At 42.3% G+C, this 16302-nt stretch overlaps 1 protein-coding gene across 1 annotated transcript in view; it reads right to left on the bottom strand.

The window, feature by feature from the left end:
- The window catches only part of PGBD2 (piggyBac transposable element derived 2), a gene marked incomplete at both ends in the record, with an annotated part of 60534 nt that extends 44804 nt beyond the window's left edge, over positions 1-15730 (bottom strand). Inside the window, 2 exons of the mRNA XM_084252669.1 lie at positions 14899-14948; positions 15650-15730. Coding sequence (XP_084108795.1) covers positions 14899-14948; positions 15650-15730 — 131 coding nt within the window. The remainder of the gene's footprint in view (positions 1-14898; positions 14949-15649) is intronic.
- Positions 15731-16302: the final 572 nt, after the last annotated feature.

The raw sequence follows: 16302 nt of genomic DNA, 5'->3' as shown, positions 1-16302 counted from the left end.
AACAGTAGAGATTTGGGGAAAGGGTACCTGAGATAAAGAACTAAGTATATATCAAAAATAGAAGATTAGGGCCTCCCCAGTGGCGCAGCAGTTGAGCGCTGGGCTGCAAAGCTGCCTGCAGCCTCTGCAGCGCCAGTTCGATCCCCGGCCAATGGGTGAGGGTCCCACATGGTGCGCAGACCTCTCCTGCCTCCCGCTGTTCCCCTCAGCAGTGTACTTCCTCAGTCTGCCTGCTCTGCTCTCCGCTCTGACTCTGGTGAATTCTCTCACCCTCCCGCGCTTCTGACTGTACCCAGTGCTTGCATAAATAAAATAAATCTTTAAAAGAAAATAGAAGATTAGGATAGTCATGGAAAGATGGACAGAAGGTGGGGAAGAAAGCAAAAAAGAGAATGAAGAAGTTGTGGGAGCCAGCATGGAGTGCCATTTGGAGTTTATTTGGTATCAGGTGTTCTCTCCTTGAATGGACTGCCCCCTGAGAGGCATTGTAGGGGCAGGATGGGCACTGTGCAAGATCTCTGTAACTCAAGCAGATGGAGTAGAGGAGAGAGCCCTGGGAGTCCTCATTGGCTTTTCAGGCTTTTATTGGAATTTACCAGGTACACGACAGAGAGGGGTGCTGGGGGCCAGAAGGCTGGCAGGCCTCCCAGTCCCCAGCAAGTCTTCACTCTTTCTGGGCTCTGCAGCGTTCTTTGGTGGTCTCTCTGCTTCTCTTGGTTCTTGTGGTTCTCTCTCTGCTCTACTATTCATTCTGCTTCTTGCTGCTTCCGCTGGCATCCCCATGATGCCTCCCTTAAAAGCCCAGTCTTAGCCCAGGTGAATCCCATCTACACATGCCCACACCCTATTCCAGGTGCCCGCCATCAGGCATGCATTCAGGAATGCAGGGTTCTGTCATCTATCCTAATGGCAGGAAGGCAGAAAAGCTGATACTTTTACCTTACCCTACAGGCATTAAAGGATTTTTTTTTAATAAAGAAATCCTTACTTCATTTGTGGTATTGGAGGTTTTAACTAGCCCTGTAGAATATATTTGGTATCTCAGAAGATATATCCACTCTGTAGGGGCAAGATGGGCCAGAGAAGGATCTCTATGATCGAGCAGATGGGTGAAGGAGGAGTCCTGGAGCCCTCATTGGCTTTTGCAGGCTTTTACTGGGATTTACCAGGTACATGGCAGGCAGGGGTGCTGGGTCTTCACTCTTTCTGGGCTGTAGGGTAATGATATCAGGCTTTTCTGCCCTCATACCATTAGGATTGATGATGGATCTGCAGTCCTGAATGCATGCCTGATGGCGGGCACCTGGAATAGGGTGTGGGCATATGTAGATGGGATTCACCTAGGCTTAGACTGGGCTTGTAAGGGCCACGTTGCAGGGACACCAGAAGAAAAGCAGAGAAGCAGAGAGAACAAGAGCGACAGAGAGAGCAAAAGAGAAGCAGAGACCACCAGAGAATGCCAGAGAGCCCAGAAAGAGTGAAGACTTGCTGGGGGCTGGGAGGCCTGCCAGCCTCCCGGCCCCCCAGCACCCCTGCCTGCCATGTGCCTGGTATAAAGGCAGGACCGGATACAGTGCAGGTTTTCTGATCCCATGCAGACCGGGTAAAGGAGGAGTCAGAGTCCTCAGTAGTTTTGCAGGTTTTTTATTTGGGGTTCACCAGGCATATGGCAGGCAGGGGTGCTGGCTGGGGGGCTGGCAGGCCTCCCAGCCCCCAGCAAGTCTTCACTCTATCTAGGCTCTCTAGCGTTCGTTCTGCTGCTTCTCGGCTTCTCTTTCGGCTTTGGCTTCGGCTTCTACTGCTACTGCTGCTGCTGCTGCTGCTGCTGCTGCTGCTGCTGCTGCTGCTGCTGCTGCTGCTGCTGCTGGCGTCCCCGTGACGCCGCCCTTAAAAGCACAATCTTAGCTCAGCTGAATCCCATCTACCTATGCCCACACCCTATTCCAGGTGCCCACCATCAGGCATGCATTCAGGACAAGGATCCATCATCTATCCTGATGGCGGAAGGGCAGAAAAGCCTGATATTTTCTTTACCCTACATTGTGTTTCTGTTTCTTTCTCTTGCTTGTTCTCCCTTGCTGCTCCCATTCCCTGTGACACAACTCTTAGAAGCCCAGTCTCAGTCCAGGTGTATCCACCTACTCATGCCCACACCCCATTCCAGGTGCCCGCCATCAGGCATGCATTCAGGACCGCAGGGTTCCATCATCAATCCTAATGGCGGGAGGGCAGAAAAGCCTGACAGTCATTTACCCTACACATATGTAGTGCCAGCAAGTCACAGAGCAGGATCTCTATGATCTGAGCAGATGGGTAAAGGAGAGTCCTGGAGCCCTCAGTGGCTTTTTCAGGCTTTTATTGAGCTCTTACATCATTTGTAGTATGGCAACCAGGTACACAGCAGGCAGGGGGTCTGGGAGGCTGGCAGGCTTCCCAACCCCTGGGGAATCTTCACTTTCTGGGCTCACTGGCATTCTCTTGTTGTCTCTGTTTGCTACCGTTGTTGCTGTTGCTGCTGCTCCTGGCGTCCACAAGACACCGCCCTTATATGCCCAGCCTCTCAACCCAGGTGCGCCCACTCACGCTCACACACACCCTACTCCGGGTGTCTGCCATCAGGCACATGTGTAAGCCCACAGATGTGGATTGGCAGGAGAGTGGAAAAACCTGACAATTTCCATTTACCCTACACCATATATCATGTATTTTAAAATATTGAAGTCATTTTTGTGGCTTGTTTTTATTTCAGCTGGAACTTTTTATAGTTTGGTCAACTATAAAATTTTGGTCAAATTTTAACTTTATCTCTTGCTTCTCTAAAACATGCTTTATACCAAATTGTATTTAATCATGTGACCACATTGACGAGCATGTCACACTTATGTGTGCTGCTTAGAATAACACAATCCCACAATTGGGTAAGATCACAGGTATAGTAATCATCTGTCATTGAGGTGACTTATTTAGGGGAGTGTGTTATTTTATTTTTTAATTTTATTTTTATATTCCCCATACAATTAAACACCCTTATTTTGACCCCAAGCCCTCCTTTCCCTGCCTCCCAACCCCCATAGAGTGCCTCTGGTTCATAGTTGTTTGTTGATTTTCATATTTTCTTTCTTATAGTTGTAGGGTAAGGAAAAATGTCAGGCTTTTCTGCCCTCCCGCCATCAGGATAGATGATGGATCCTTGAAGTCCTGAATGCATGCCTGATGGCGGACACCTGGAATAGGGTGTAGGCATAGGTAGATGGGATTCACCAGGGCTGAGACTGGGCTTTTAAGGGCGGCGTCACGGGGACGCCAGTAGAAGCCAAGAATGAACAGAAGCGAAAGAGAAGCCAAAGAGAAGCAAGAGAAGCAGAAGCTGAGAGAAGGCCAGAGAACCCAAGTAGAGTGAAGACTTGCTGGAGGCTGGGAGGCCCCCCAGCACCCCTGCCTACTGTGTACCAGGTAAATCCCAATAAAAAGACCTGCAAAAAGCCACTAAGAACTCTGACTCCTCCTTTACCTGGTCTGCATGGGATCAGAAAACCTGCACTGTGTCCATTCCTGTCCCTACATAGTTATTCTTTTTCCTGGTCCCTTATTTAAGTTTTCTAGATTCCTGCTATGAGTGAGACCATCTGGTATTTTTCTTTTTCTTTCTAGCTTATTTCGCTGAGCATGATCCCTTCCAGTTCCATCCATGTTGCTGCAAATTGCATGTGTTCATCTTTTTTGAATGCTGAGTAATATTCCATGGTTATATGTACCACATCTGCTTGATCCAGCCATCTATTTTTGGGCATTTGGGTTGTTTCCAAAGCTTAGCTATTGTTAATAGTGCTGCTATAAACATAGGGGTGCAGGTGCTCTTTGCAATTGATGTTTCTCTGTCCTTTGGGTAAATACCTAGGAGTGGAATTGCTGGATCATATGGAAGCTCTATGTTTAGTAGGTCCAGAAATCTCCACACAGCTCTCCATAGTGGTTGGACCAGTTTGCGGGAGTGTGTGATTTTAGGTAAAAGAACTCAAGAATCAAATGTCAAACCTTCATTTTTTGCTTACTCTTTTTTTAATTACTGCTGTGTTCTCTGGGGGTAAATTGAGCAAGGCATGATAAGCTACATAAATAGTGTGCTCGGTGTCTGCTCCTTTCATATCTTTTTGATCTAGAGAAGGCATTCTTATTGTAATGTGGAAACTAGCATATGTAATTTTATCAAGAGTTAATAGAATGATCAAGTATTTATGGAGTTTAAAGAGCCCATCTATAAAGTGCTTTGTTTTAAATTAAGCTACATTAACAACTTTTAAAAGTCAAATCTTTGAAAAATATTTCAAATTTTGGGTGGAAAGGAGGGGAAATCCTACATATTAGGAATCTGGAAAAAAAAACAGAATTCTTTGTGTAAATGAAAGTTTTGAAATTGACATTAATTGAGAAATAAGATAAATAAGTTTTAAGAAAAAAATTTTGGAAAAAAAGACCTAAATTACTATTGATAAAGAATATCTATGCAGACCTCTCGTGACTCGCCCACTGTTCCCCTCAGCAGTGTATTTCTGTTGATCTGCCTGTTCTGCTCCCCACTCTGGTGAATCCTCTCAGCCCCATACCTCTGGCCTGTACCCCAGTTCTTGTAAGCATAAAATAAATAAATCTTTAAAAAAAAGAATATGAGGACAATAAATGTCTACATGTTTAAACATGAGTATATAATATCAAGAACACAATAATAATTATATGAATGTACTTTATGTTTTTTTTTATTTTTATATACCCCATAAATTGCGACCCTCTTATTTTGACCCCAATCCCTCCCCTCCCCGCTCCCTACCCCCCATAATGTACTTTATGTTTATGCATAGTATTTACTATGCAAAATTAACACAAATACAACTTAATATATGTTTATTATCTAGTTAATAAATTTCATATAAACTTTGTAATGACTTGTTTTTATAAACAAGCTTTGAGGGTTGACAAAAATTTGTTATGATGATTATGCAAATGCAGTTAGAGGTCTTTAAGAAGGAAAAGGGACTTGAGAGATTAAATCTATACCTTTACTTAATTACTTAATCATTTAGTTTATCTCATGTGTACACATGTACACAGGTATATGGATATATGTGGGTGAAATTTTACATAAAAAAACTTTTCTGTTCTTCAGAATTGACTAAATAACACTCTATGGTTGATGATCTTGGATAATTAATATTCAACTAAAGTTACTTGATTGCATCAGGCTTTCAATAAACCATAGCAGGGCCTCCCCGGTGGCACAGCGGTTGAGCGCTGGGTTGCAAAGCTGCCCGTGGCCTCTGCAGCGCCTGTTCAATCCCTGGCTGCTCCCCGGCCACCAGAGGAGGGTCCCACATGGCGCGCAGATGCGCCGACCTCTCCTGCCGCCCGCTGCTCCCCTTAGCAGCATACTTCGGTCCTTCTGCCTGCTCTGCTCCCCGCTCTGGCTCTGGTGAATTCTCTCACCCTCCTGGGTTTCTGACTGTTCCCAGTGCTTGTATAAATAAATTAAAAAAAAAAAAAAGAATGTCATGTGCATGACACCACAGTTGCATGGGGATCACAGGTATATTAGTCACCTGTTCATCAAGATGTCTTATTTAAGGAAATGAATGGAGATTTAAGACAAGAGGTCTCTGAAGAATGAGCCAGATGTCAAGTGTGTGTCAGGCTAGAAGTTCCCACTATTAATGGGTTCAGAGCAAGAAGAGGAGCATTAACCAAGAAGTTGCTGGTTTTTGGAAGCTTGTTTGTTAAAGTATGATGCTAAATGTTATATGCATGATGATGAGAATTGAATTGATAGTAGGCATTATACATGATTAAGAATCTAATATCTTATAAACCATTAAGAATTATTGTTGGGCCTCCCCGGTGGCGCAGCAGTTGAGCGCTGGGTTGCTAAGCTGCCCGCAGCCGCTGAAACACCGGTTCTAGCCCTGGCTGCCGGGTGAGGGTCCCACATGGCACGCAGACCTCTCCTGCCGCCCGCTGCTCTGCTCAACAGTGTACTTCGGTCCTTCTGCCTGTTCTGCTCCCTGCTGTGGCTCTGATGAATTCTCTCACCCTCACGTGCTTCTGACTGTACCCAGTGTGTGTATAAACAAACAAACAAACAAATAAATAAATCTTAAAAAAAATTACCGTTGATAAAGAATATCCATGGGAACAAAAAACATCAGCATAGTTAAACAAAATATGCATTATGTAATAACATAATGTACATACTTACATTAATATGCTTCATGATATTTATGTAAGATAATACATGGTATATATTATGTAAAATTAAACATATAAATATTAGTACAAATACAAATGGGGAAATGCACTGAAACATGGTATACAAGGAGTAAATTATTCTTTTTCATGTCTTTTTCATGCTATATAAATATAGCACATAAAAGTGTTGCAATGAACATAAAGAAATCATTCCTTTAATATTTCAGTACATGTTCTTATATTCAAAGGTATTATCTGAAATTCAAATATAATTATCAGCCCTTCAACCCATAGTATGTAGTGTCCTTGCCTTGGTAAAAACATGAAAGAGATAAGGTCTCTAGATGCTATATTGACAATAAACAAAGGAGAGCACTGCCATATTTTGGTCATTCAAATGATCAAAAACCATATTTTTCATACATATTTGGTCACAGTTGCCAAAAGCCTTGAAATTTTCCTAGTGTTGTGAGAAATAAATATATAGCTCTTTTTATGTTAATAAAGGTAACTTTTGGAAAGCTCCTAGTAAGGGAGACTGGTTGCCAGGGTAAAGAACATAATACTGGACTTTCACTCCCACTCCCTGATTTCCTGGGAGGGGAGAGGTGCTAGAGGTTAAGTTCAATTGCCAAAGATTTAATTAATTATGCCTCTATTATGAAGTCTCTGATACCAGGCAAAGCCAAGTGTGCCCAGAGACCCCAAAGGTTAAGGGTTAAAAAAATATTGCCTGTTCTAAGGGCCCATACCACCCCCACAAACAAAGGAAAATAATCAGATTGTAGTGTGCTCAAAGATTTTTGAAAAAGAGAGAAAAAGAATACTGGAGAGAAAGATTTCAAATAGCAGATTGTCGGTCAAACTACCAATCGCTCATCCCCTCGGGCGCAAATGCTCAACCAATTAGGTGAGGCTCAGAGCAGGGCAGCTGAGGTCCAAAAGCAAAGGAGGGACTTCCTGGCTGGGAGGTTAGACAAGCCTCAGTGGGCTCAGAGAGAAGCAGAGACTCAAAATCCACAGTGTACTATCCAAGTTGGATAATCCACCGTGATATCAAGATGATAGCTGACATTGTCTCTGAAGAGTCTGCCTGCCAAAAGCGTTAAAGTTGCAAAGAGCAAAATCAGGAGCAGCCTGCCTACGTGTCCTTATTTCCTTACTCTTTCACACTAATGGCCACCTCCTTCTTTCCTCTTTCCCAGCATCAGCCCTTCCCTCTTCAGAAAGTCCAGTTCATGGCCTGCTGGGAGTTGTAATCCAAGGCCCCTGAGTTGCAGGCAGAGGATAAGTGAGAGTAGAGAAGATAGCACTCATTCCCAGACCCTTGGGAGTGCTCCACCTCCTGCCATGGGAACACATCCTGTAACACCTCTACAAAAGCCCAGGTGGACACGCTCCTAGGTAGGTCAGCATGTGGAGAGTTGGAGAGAATGACACACCTGGAAAGGGCATGGAAGCTCGGCATCTTTTCCCTATGCCTTGTCCAATGCGTTCTTCCACCTGGCTTCCATCCTTTATTATCTTTGTAATAAATTAGTAATAAATCTAATGAGTAAGTGGGTTTCCTGTGTTCTGTATACCATTCTAGCAAATGAATGGAAACTAAGGAGGGTGTCCTGGGAATGTCTGATTTACACTCAGTCATTTAGTAGCACAGATAATAATCTGGGCTTGCATCAAACACATGAAGTCTAAGGGAGAGGTCTTGGGGACCTCTCATCTGTAGCTGGTTGGTCCCAACCCTAGGTGGTATCCTAGTTCTGCATCTTGCATTCAAGGTAGAGGATGGTCTTGGGTGGCTGACATCTTAACCTGTGAAACCTGACCATATCTCCAGGAAGATAGCGTCAGAATTTAGTTGAATTCTCAGACACAAACATCCTGTTGATATTCAAGAATTGCTTGTTTGTGTGAGGAAGTTACCTCACACTCACATTGGACACTGGTCTCAGGACACCACCACCACACACACAGAAGATGCAGGGAAAGAAAGAGGTAGTTACAGGGATATCCAGACAGATGAGAGTGGATGGGACCAGGTAGTAGTGGAGGTGCTGTGAACTAGATTTCAAGATATATTTTGAAGGTAGAGATGATGAAATTTGCTGTTGTGATTGCAAAAGTGATCATCCTAAATTCTTAGGCTTTGTCTTGAGCAACTGGAATTTCTAAAGGTGCCATTAGTCAAAACCAGGAAGATGGCTATGGAAGGAGGATATCAGCATTGGGGGAGGCAAAGATCAGGAGTTCAGGGAGACCTGCTCTGTGTAAGGTGGCTAGCAGACATGCCAGCCTAGCCGTCTGCAGTTCAGGAAGTGTAATGGCTAGAGAAGTAAACAGGGGATGTAAGACTTGGTAGGAGAACCAGCTGTGAGGATGAGTGGATTGAGTTGCAAAGTGGGAGTGGAGCCCCTTCCAGGCTGCCTGCCCTCCCTGCCACGGGCCTTTGTTCTGTAAATTTGGATTCCAAAGCTGACCTTGATGCTTGCTGGTGCATGCAGGTCATATCTCCACTGTCAAGCTGGAGAGGACAGGGTACTTGCCACCAGGATATGGCAGGAAGTCAAGGCAATTCAGACAAATTTCAAGCAGTGAATACAGAGTTCTATATTCAACTTAAGTTTCTACAATACAGAGAGAAAACAAATTTCTAGTTGAACTCTTCCTTGCACTGATGTGCTCACAGTATGGTAACCATCACCAAGTTACTTTCAAATGATTCATTTTTAATAGAACAGGAATAACAATGGGGGAGTTTGCAAGGTAAAACAAACAGGGTCAGGAAAAAAAAGGAGCTGGCTTCTAGTTATCCTCTCCCAGTGAAGTCATGTGGATAGCAGACAGCACTTAGTTCTCTCAGCAACAATATGGGACACAGATAGAGTCTTGTCATGCAGGGAAGTTCACCTGAACCTTGGTGTCCAGGAATTCTACAGGGAGTTATTCACAGAGATATGATAAACTGCCAGAGTGGCCAGCCTTACTCTCCAATCCCTTCAGAGTTTAAGATGATACCACATGACCCAAGGCCCAAAACAAAAATCATTTTGCCATAAATAATCTGGGATAGCCCAAGCTCCAGATAAACAAAGATGCCTTAACAGGCAGTGTATTTTAAGGACTTAAAGGATGCCTCCCAGGAGGCAGGCAAGGTCTTCTTTGGAGTAAATAGGACTTAGACATTCCCCACCTACTGAGTCAAATGCTAACTGCAAACTCCTCACAAAGAGTTTAGAAGTTTATAGGATCTCCCTGGTGGCACAGAGGGTTAAGCACAGCACTATGAAACTAGCCACAGCTTCTGCAGTGTGAGTTCAATCTCCCTGCAGGCCAGGGAGCTACCCACATGGCGCAGCAGACATCTACTGACTCGCCACTGCTCCTCTCAGTGGTGTATTTCAGTCAGTCTGCCTATTCTGTTCCCCACTGTCTCTGGTGAATCCTCTCACCCCCTGCACCTCTGGCCTGTACCCCAGTTCTTGTATGCATAAATAATCTTTAAAAAAGAGTTTAGAAGTTTTCATTTTGTTGATCATCTCCTATAAAAATACAAATTATAAAGACTTTGGTTGCAAGGAGTTGGACTTTTCTTCAAAAGTATCTTTTAAAAAGTATCTTAGACCATTCTCTCATGACTTCAAATTAGAGTGCACATTTCTTAGTAAGCAATAGAGATGATAAATTGCTGAATCAATCATCCTCAAAATTTACATGGGGAAACCTAAAAAGCGTAATCCATATTCTATACTCATAATTACAGAGTTTCCCAGAAATGTCTGTAGCAAAGTATGTCCAGCTCCTGAAAAATTATGCATAAGGCTGATACACAGAGGAGACAGTGTGGGTATTGCAAGCAGTATTTTCCCACTTTCTAGTCATGTAGTCAGCATAATCAATACTTTTAACAATGAAATGGAAAACAAAACAAAATTTCAGATCATCATGCCAGCAGAGATTCTGCACAGCTCTTAACTTACATGATTCTGCACAGCTCTTAACCTATATGAGTTTGTTTGTATCTGTGTGTGTGACCATATGTGAGAATGTGTGGTTTGTGTGTGTGGTCTGTATAGCTCGTGTGTGGTATTTGATATGTCTATGATATATGGGGGAGGTGGTGTGTACATGGCATGTGGTTTGTGTGGTGTATGTGTATAGTATGTGGTATACATACTATAAATGTGTAATGTGTGTGGTAAGTATGTAAATAGACTGGGTCCTTTCACAACATGATTTAGTCTCATTGCCCTTCAGTTGGTTGGAGGCAGCATGGTGTCTGATGTAGGCCTGTACTCAGGACAGAAGCCTGGACATGAATCTTGGCCCTGCTTCTCAAGAGCTTTGTGATCTTGAGCAAATTTCTTGATCACAATAGCTCTCAACTCTTTATCTAAGAATTGTGAACATAACAATTGTAACTACCTTGTAAGACTGGCATGAGAATTGACTAAAACTAATTAAGTGTAACGTTCAGTATTATTCTTGGCTCAATGCCATTTATTTTGTTCATTTATCATTCTAATTACTGCTATTATTATTATAGTCGTGATCAAAAATGTTTGAGAACCATGTATTTAGAGAGCAAAATTGACAAAGCCAAAGCCAGTATATTCCATTGGACCAGCCACCTCACTGAACCCCTGAAGAAGGCATGGGGGTTTTGCTCAGTCCAGACCCCATGGTGGAAAGCCCCCCACTGCACTGAGTGTACAGACTCCCCAAAGCAACAGCCAACCACTCACACAGGCTAAAAAAGGCTAGAAATTGCTCTTATGGTGGTGAATTTCCCCCCACCATTTCCTAACTCAAAACCTATCTTTTCTAATAAAGGTTAGCATCATTAATAATAACATGTATGGAAAACAGGTACCCCCCGAGTAGAACCCACCATTCCTTCTGTGGAATTCTTGCCAAAAATACATGTCATCACCAAACAATGTGAAAACAGTCAGTCAACAAACATGAAGTTAGGCCACAAAATGGTGCTTTTAAGAGTGTCAAAGTTATAAAAGAAGAAAAGACTGTGATGCAGAGAAACTAAGAGGACATGTCATTCAAATGCAGGGAGGGATCCTGTGAAGTCAGTGAAAAAGCTTATGAAATGTGAGATCTGTGCTTTAACTTCCTTATTTTGACAACTGTACTATTCATATAAAATGCTAGCATTAAGAGAGGCTGGTTGAAGGATACACCTTTTTTGTTATTTTGGCAACTTTTTGTTCTATATGAATATTTTCTAAATAGTAAGCATATATGTAGTGTGTATGTGTGCATGACTATGAATACAGACATATATTAACATGATCTATCTTGATTGAATCAGTTGCCAAGTTATCAACAAACCACAGGGTTTTACTCTCTTGAGACTCTGTGATTAGTCTGGTTTTTGAAAAAATATGATTCTTCCATTGTAAGTTCCCTGTTGAATGCTTTCATTATCACAGAAAAGTAAATATCATTTTTTTAAAAAGTTTTCTATTGAACCCTCCAGAGAACACTCTAAGTGACACTGGTTAATGAGACTTATTATGGTGATCCCTCAGCCCCTGCCAGTATTCCCTATTCCCAGAAGGCCAGGTTCAGGTCTCACAGCCACACATCAGTGATGGCAAGGTGCTTTTACCTCCATAAATATACTTCTCCAACATGGAAACCATATCTACCATCACCTATCTCCCATCCTAAATCTTGGGAAAATATTGTTCCTCTCTTCAATTTTTCTTTTTCTTCAATAACTGAGTCTCTGTAATTTGAATTCAAAGAGATCAAACTTTCAGATGGAGCAGAAATTCTCTGGAGACCTGAAAGTAATGAATCCCTTGCTACCAAATAAACAATTATCCTCATTTCTTGGAACAAGAGAATAATTAGTCCCAGAAGTAAGAACTCATTAGGTGATTTAGGTGATCACATAAGAATTGATACAAACAACAGTATTTTTATTAATGGATGTATACTCAAATATCAAACTAACAATAATTTATGCATGCATATTATTTATAATTCAATCCTCAATCCTCTATCCTTATATTAATAAACTGTAAGGCATTCCTGAGGAAATCTGGCTCATAGCAGCCATCACAGGCATTTTCTTCATCACTTGCCAGTTTGGACATGGAACAAATTAATGCAAATTAGAGGTAACCTCAGCGAAGCCTTTAGCAGCTACTGTTTACACAAAATACTTTAAGACAGATTATTGGAGGGGGCACATTGTACTTTGATGTACACATATCAAATAAAATTTGGGGCCTCCCTGGTGGCCTAGGGGTTAAGACTCAGCGCTGTCACTGCCACAGTCTGAGTTCAATCCCCCGTCAGGGAGCTAACCCCTGTATGGCACAGCAGACCCCTCCTGTCTCACCCACCACTCCCCTCAGCAGTGTATTTCAGTCATTCCACATTTTCTGTTCCCCACTCTGTCTCAGGTGAATCCTCACTCCCCCACACACCTCTGGCCTATACCCCAGTTCTTGTATTTATAAATAAATTAATAAATAAATCTTTTTAAAAAAATTAAAAAAAATAGTACATGAACACAATACTTAGAATACATACATAAATAATAGCATATCAATACAATAATATTTATTAAAATAAAGAATACAGTGCAATAGTAAATGTATTTATATGTAATTATATAATTATAGATAATAAAAATTATTTTTATAAATTTATCTTTATAATATACAAATAAAATTATAAATGAATATTTGCTTGTTTCTTTATTTCAGGCAAGACAGAAAGCAGAGAAGGTAGTGTGTGTCATCTGCTCCTCCATTATGCACCCTGCCCTAACTCCAAAGGAAACCAGTCAAAATTTGTAATTGTTTCTAATTCCTGATATTAAACCATACCACATAGTTGTATTTTGGGGGGAAAAAGTGTGTGTATTACCATTTGATGGCTATTTCTTAACTTGAATTTTCATTTAATGTTTTCAGTGACTTCTCTCCATGTCAATAAATTTAGTTCTACATCATCATATGTAAACTTAAAGCTATGCTAATCATTTTATATAAAGGAATCTATCCCATTATTTCATTCATAATGATTTATTTAACAAATCCTCCAATGGATGGATCACAGCTTTCCCAACTTTCTCTTATAAATATAATGCTTTCATGAATTGAATAATGATTTCCCCAGAATAAATTCCTGGAAGTTTATTGTTGAGAGGAAGCAAATGTGTTTTCTTAAAGGTTTTACACATATATCAAATATATTACCAAATTGCCCTCCCAAAAAGTTATGAATTACCTGCCCCAAAAAGTTATGCCAATTATTTTTTTTACAAGCGCAAATCCCATTTTCTTAAAATGGTTTCAATTTTCATTTGTTTTTTAATATTTTCTTTGCTCATTGTATTTATTTTATGAGTTGGGAGTTCATTTTTAAGTTACTTTGTAAAAACAGCTATGTTAAGAAAATTTCTTTGCTGTGAATTACACACGTAGGGTAAATGATTTTCAGGCTTTTCTGCCCTCAGCCATTAGGATTGCCCTGCCTGACTGGGCACCTGCATTTTGTTACATTGTTATATTCAGTTGTATTATTTACTTCTCTGGTCCGTGGCTGCAATATTGATATATTCACCAAGAGAAGCAAAGGCAGGAGAGAGGTAAGAGAGAAGGAGAGCACCTGAGAGTCCAGAAAGAGTGAAGACTTGCCAGGGGCTGGCTGGCCTCCTGCCCTGTGCCACCCTCCCGCCCTGTAACTGTTTGCTGCGTTACATGTAAAAGCCTGAGAAAGCCACGGAGGGCTCCAGGACTCTCCCTTACAGGTCTGGTCTGCTCAGATCATAGAAAGCCTGCTCTGTGCCTTCCTGGTACTACACACATGTACCCTTTTATTTTGTTTATGCTTGGGTTTGTACACTGATTTCTAATATGTTATTTCTAATTTGTTCTTTCTAAGAACAATCTTTCTTGTATGTTCTTATGTAGTCAATTCTTTGTTTATTTGGTTTATTTAATGGTTAATTGGTTAATCTTATAATTGGTTTATCTTATAAAACAATTCACCTATAATTTTAACTAGTACTTTTGCAGTTTCCCTTTTACTTTTATTTTCATTTACAATTTTATATAAGAGTATTCTGGTAAGCTCATATTGGTAATAGAGTTTTTATTCTGTTCAAGTATCATAGCAATAGCCAGAGCAACTAGATAACAAAATTTCATTGACATTATTTTTTAAAAAAATTGACAAGGTAGCTCTATTGTCAGGGCCCAGACCTGGGGCCCAGACCTGAACATCCCGGTTCTTGCCTGAAGCAGGTACTGAATGTTAGCTCCAGGGAAGGTTTCAAGTTTCCTATTGTGACAACTGACTCCTTCCCCCTGCTTGCTCCTTGTGGCTTGTTTCCATTGGTGGTCTCTCCTTGTTGGACATAACGAGAGACCTCCTCCTCTGAACCCTATATAACATTGTACACATTCCTGAATAAATGAGACTGGCGATCCTGGCTTTGTCTTCACTCCTCGCGTACCCCTGTCCCATACCAAGCCCCTGCTTCCTCCCCCGGGTACCTCACATTGATCTGCCCGGCTGGCCCAGACATTTGGCGCCCAGCATGGGGCCCGGGTACTTTCCAGGAAGAACTTACAGAGGGAGAAGACACCCGAAAAGGAAGCTAGCTAGCTCAGGAGGAAGCCTTACCGACGTGGGATCCTGCTACGTCGTGGATAAGGTAAGCTCAGGTACAGCGTCTGAATCATGGGACAGGCAATAAGCCAGCATGAGATATATGTGAAGCAATTAAAAGAGGCACTCAGGACGCGAGGAGTCAGGGTCACAAAAAAGGATCTACTCCACTTTTTTGATTTTGTTCAAGACCTGTGTCCTTGGTTCCCTCAAAAGGGCACAATAAATCAAAAAAGATGGAAAAGGGTGGGGGAAACAGAACAACTGCTTAGAAGTGCTTCCCACAGCACGGCAGGGGCCCCATCCCCCAATGATCACTGTGAGGACTTAATTCCGTTTCACAGTGATGCGGAGGACAATCCATCCAAAGAAGAACAAAAAGAACCCTTAGAGAAAAATGAAAGGGCCTCTCCCTACCGGCCCAAAATAGAAAAGAAAAACAGAATTTATCCTTCTTTGAGCAAGTTTACTTCTGTGGCTACAAACCCTCCTTGCTCATCTGAAGTAGAGGACGGAGTTTTTCCACTGCTTAACTCCAAAAGGGAAATCAAAGTTACTTCGCAACCTCCCCCCACTCTCAATAAAGGGAAGGATCCTGAGGCGGGCGAAGTAGATTGGAGCAACCTTGAGGAGGAGGCTGCACGTTACAATCCCCACTCTCCTCCTTATTACACGGCCGCTGTTGCCTCTGCGCCCTCACAACTCGCTGACCCTAATCTCGACCTTAAAACCAAAATCGCCCACCTTGAGGAGTGCATGCGCCTACAGGCTCGTTATCATAAACTTTCCCTTCAGCTTCAACAGATCCAATTAACTTCTTCATCCAACTCAGATCCCGCTCCGCCATTACGGGGGAGGGGTGACGCCAATACCACCTTAAAGCCGCCTTTATGGGGCGGAGTTGACACGGACACCATTTTAACTCCTCCCCCGGCTCCCGCCACTTTGTCTGCTTTCCCGCCTCCCAAGAAGCCCTTTTCCATGGCTTGTGTCTTTCCTGTTATTGAAGCTCCAGATGTTCAAGGCCACCTCCGCCGCTATCACCAGCCACATAATTTTCAACATTTAAAGGAATTAAAAACCGCTGTTACCTAGTATGGTGCTAGTGCCCTTTTCACTCTCACAGTTCTTGATTCTATCGCAGAAGGGTGGCTCACTCCCCTAGATTGGCAAACTTTAGTAAAGGCTGCCCTTGACAGCGGAGATCATTTATTTTGGAAAACTAAATTTCAGGATCTCTGTAGGGACCTGGCCCGAGAAAATAAACGGGCTGGAAACCCATGGACTTTTGAAATGCTCACAGGCTGCTCATGACCTTCACCATCTCAACTCTCGCTCATTACGGCTTTTATTTAAAATTACTCGTGACCAAGCCAGACAAATTGTAAAAGCCTGCTCCACCTGCGAGACAGGACTTCC

The sequence above is a fragment of the Talpa europaea genome (genome assembly GCF_964194135.1).
Source record: "Talpa europaea genome assembly, chromosome: 13".
Lineage (NCBI taxonomy): Eukaryota > Metazoa > Chordata > Mammalia > Eulipotyphla > Talpidae > Talpa > Talpa europaea.
This window is presented reverse-complemented; position numbering and strand designations above follow the sequence as displayed.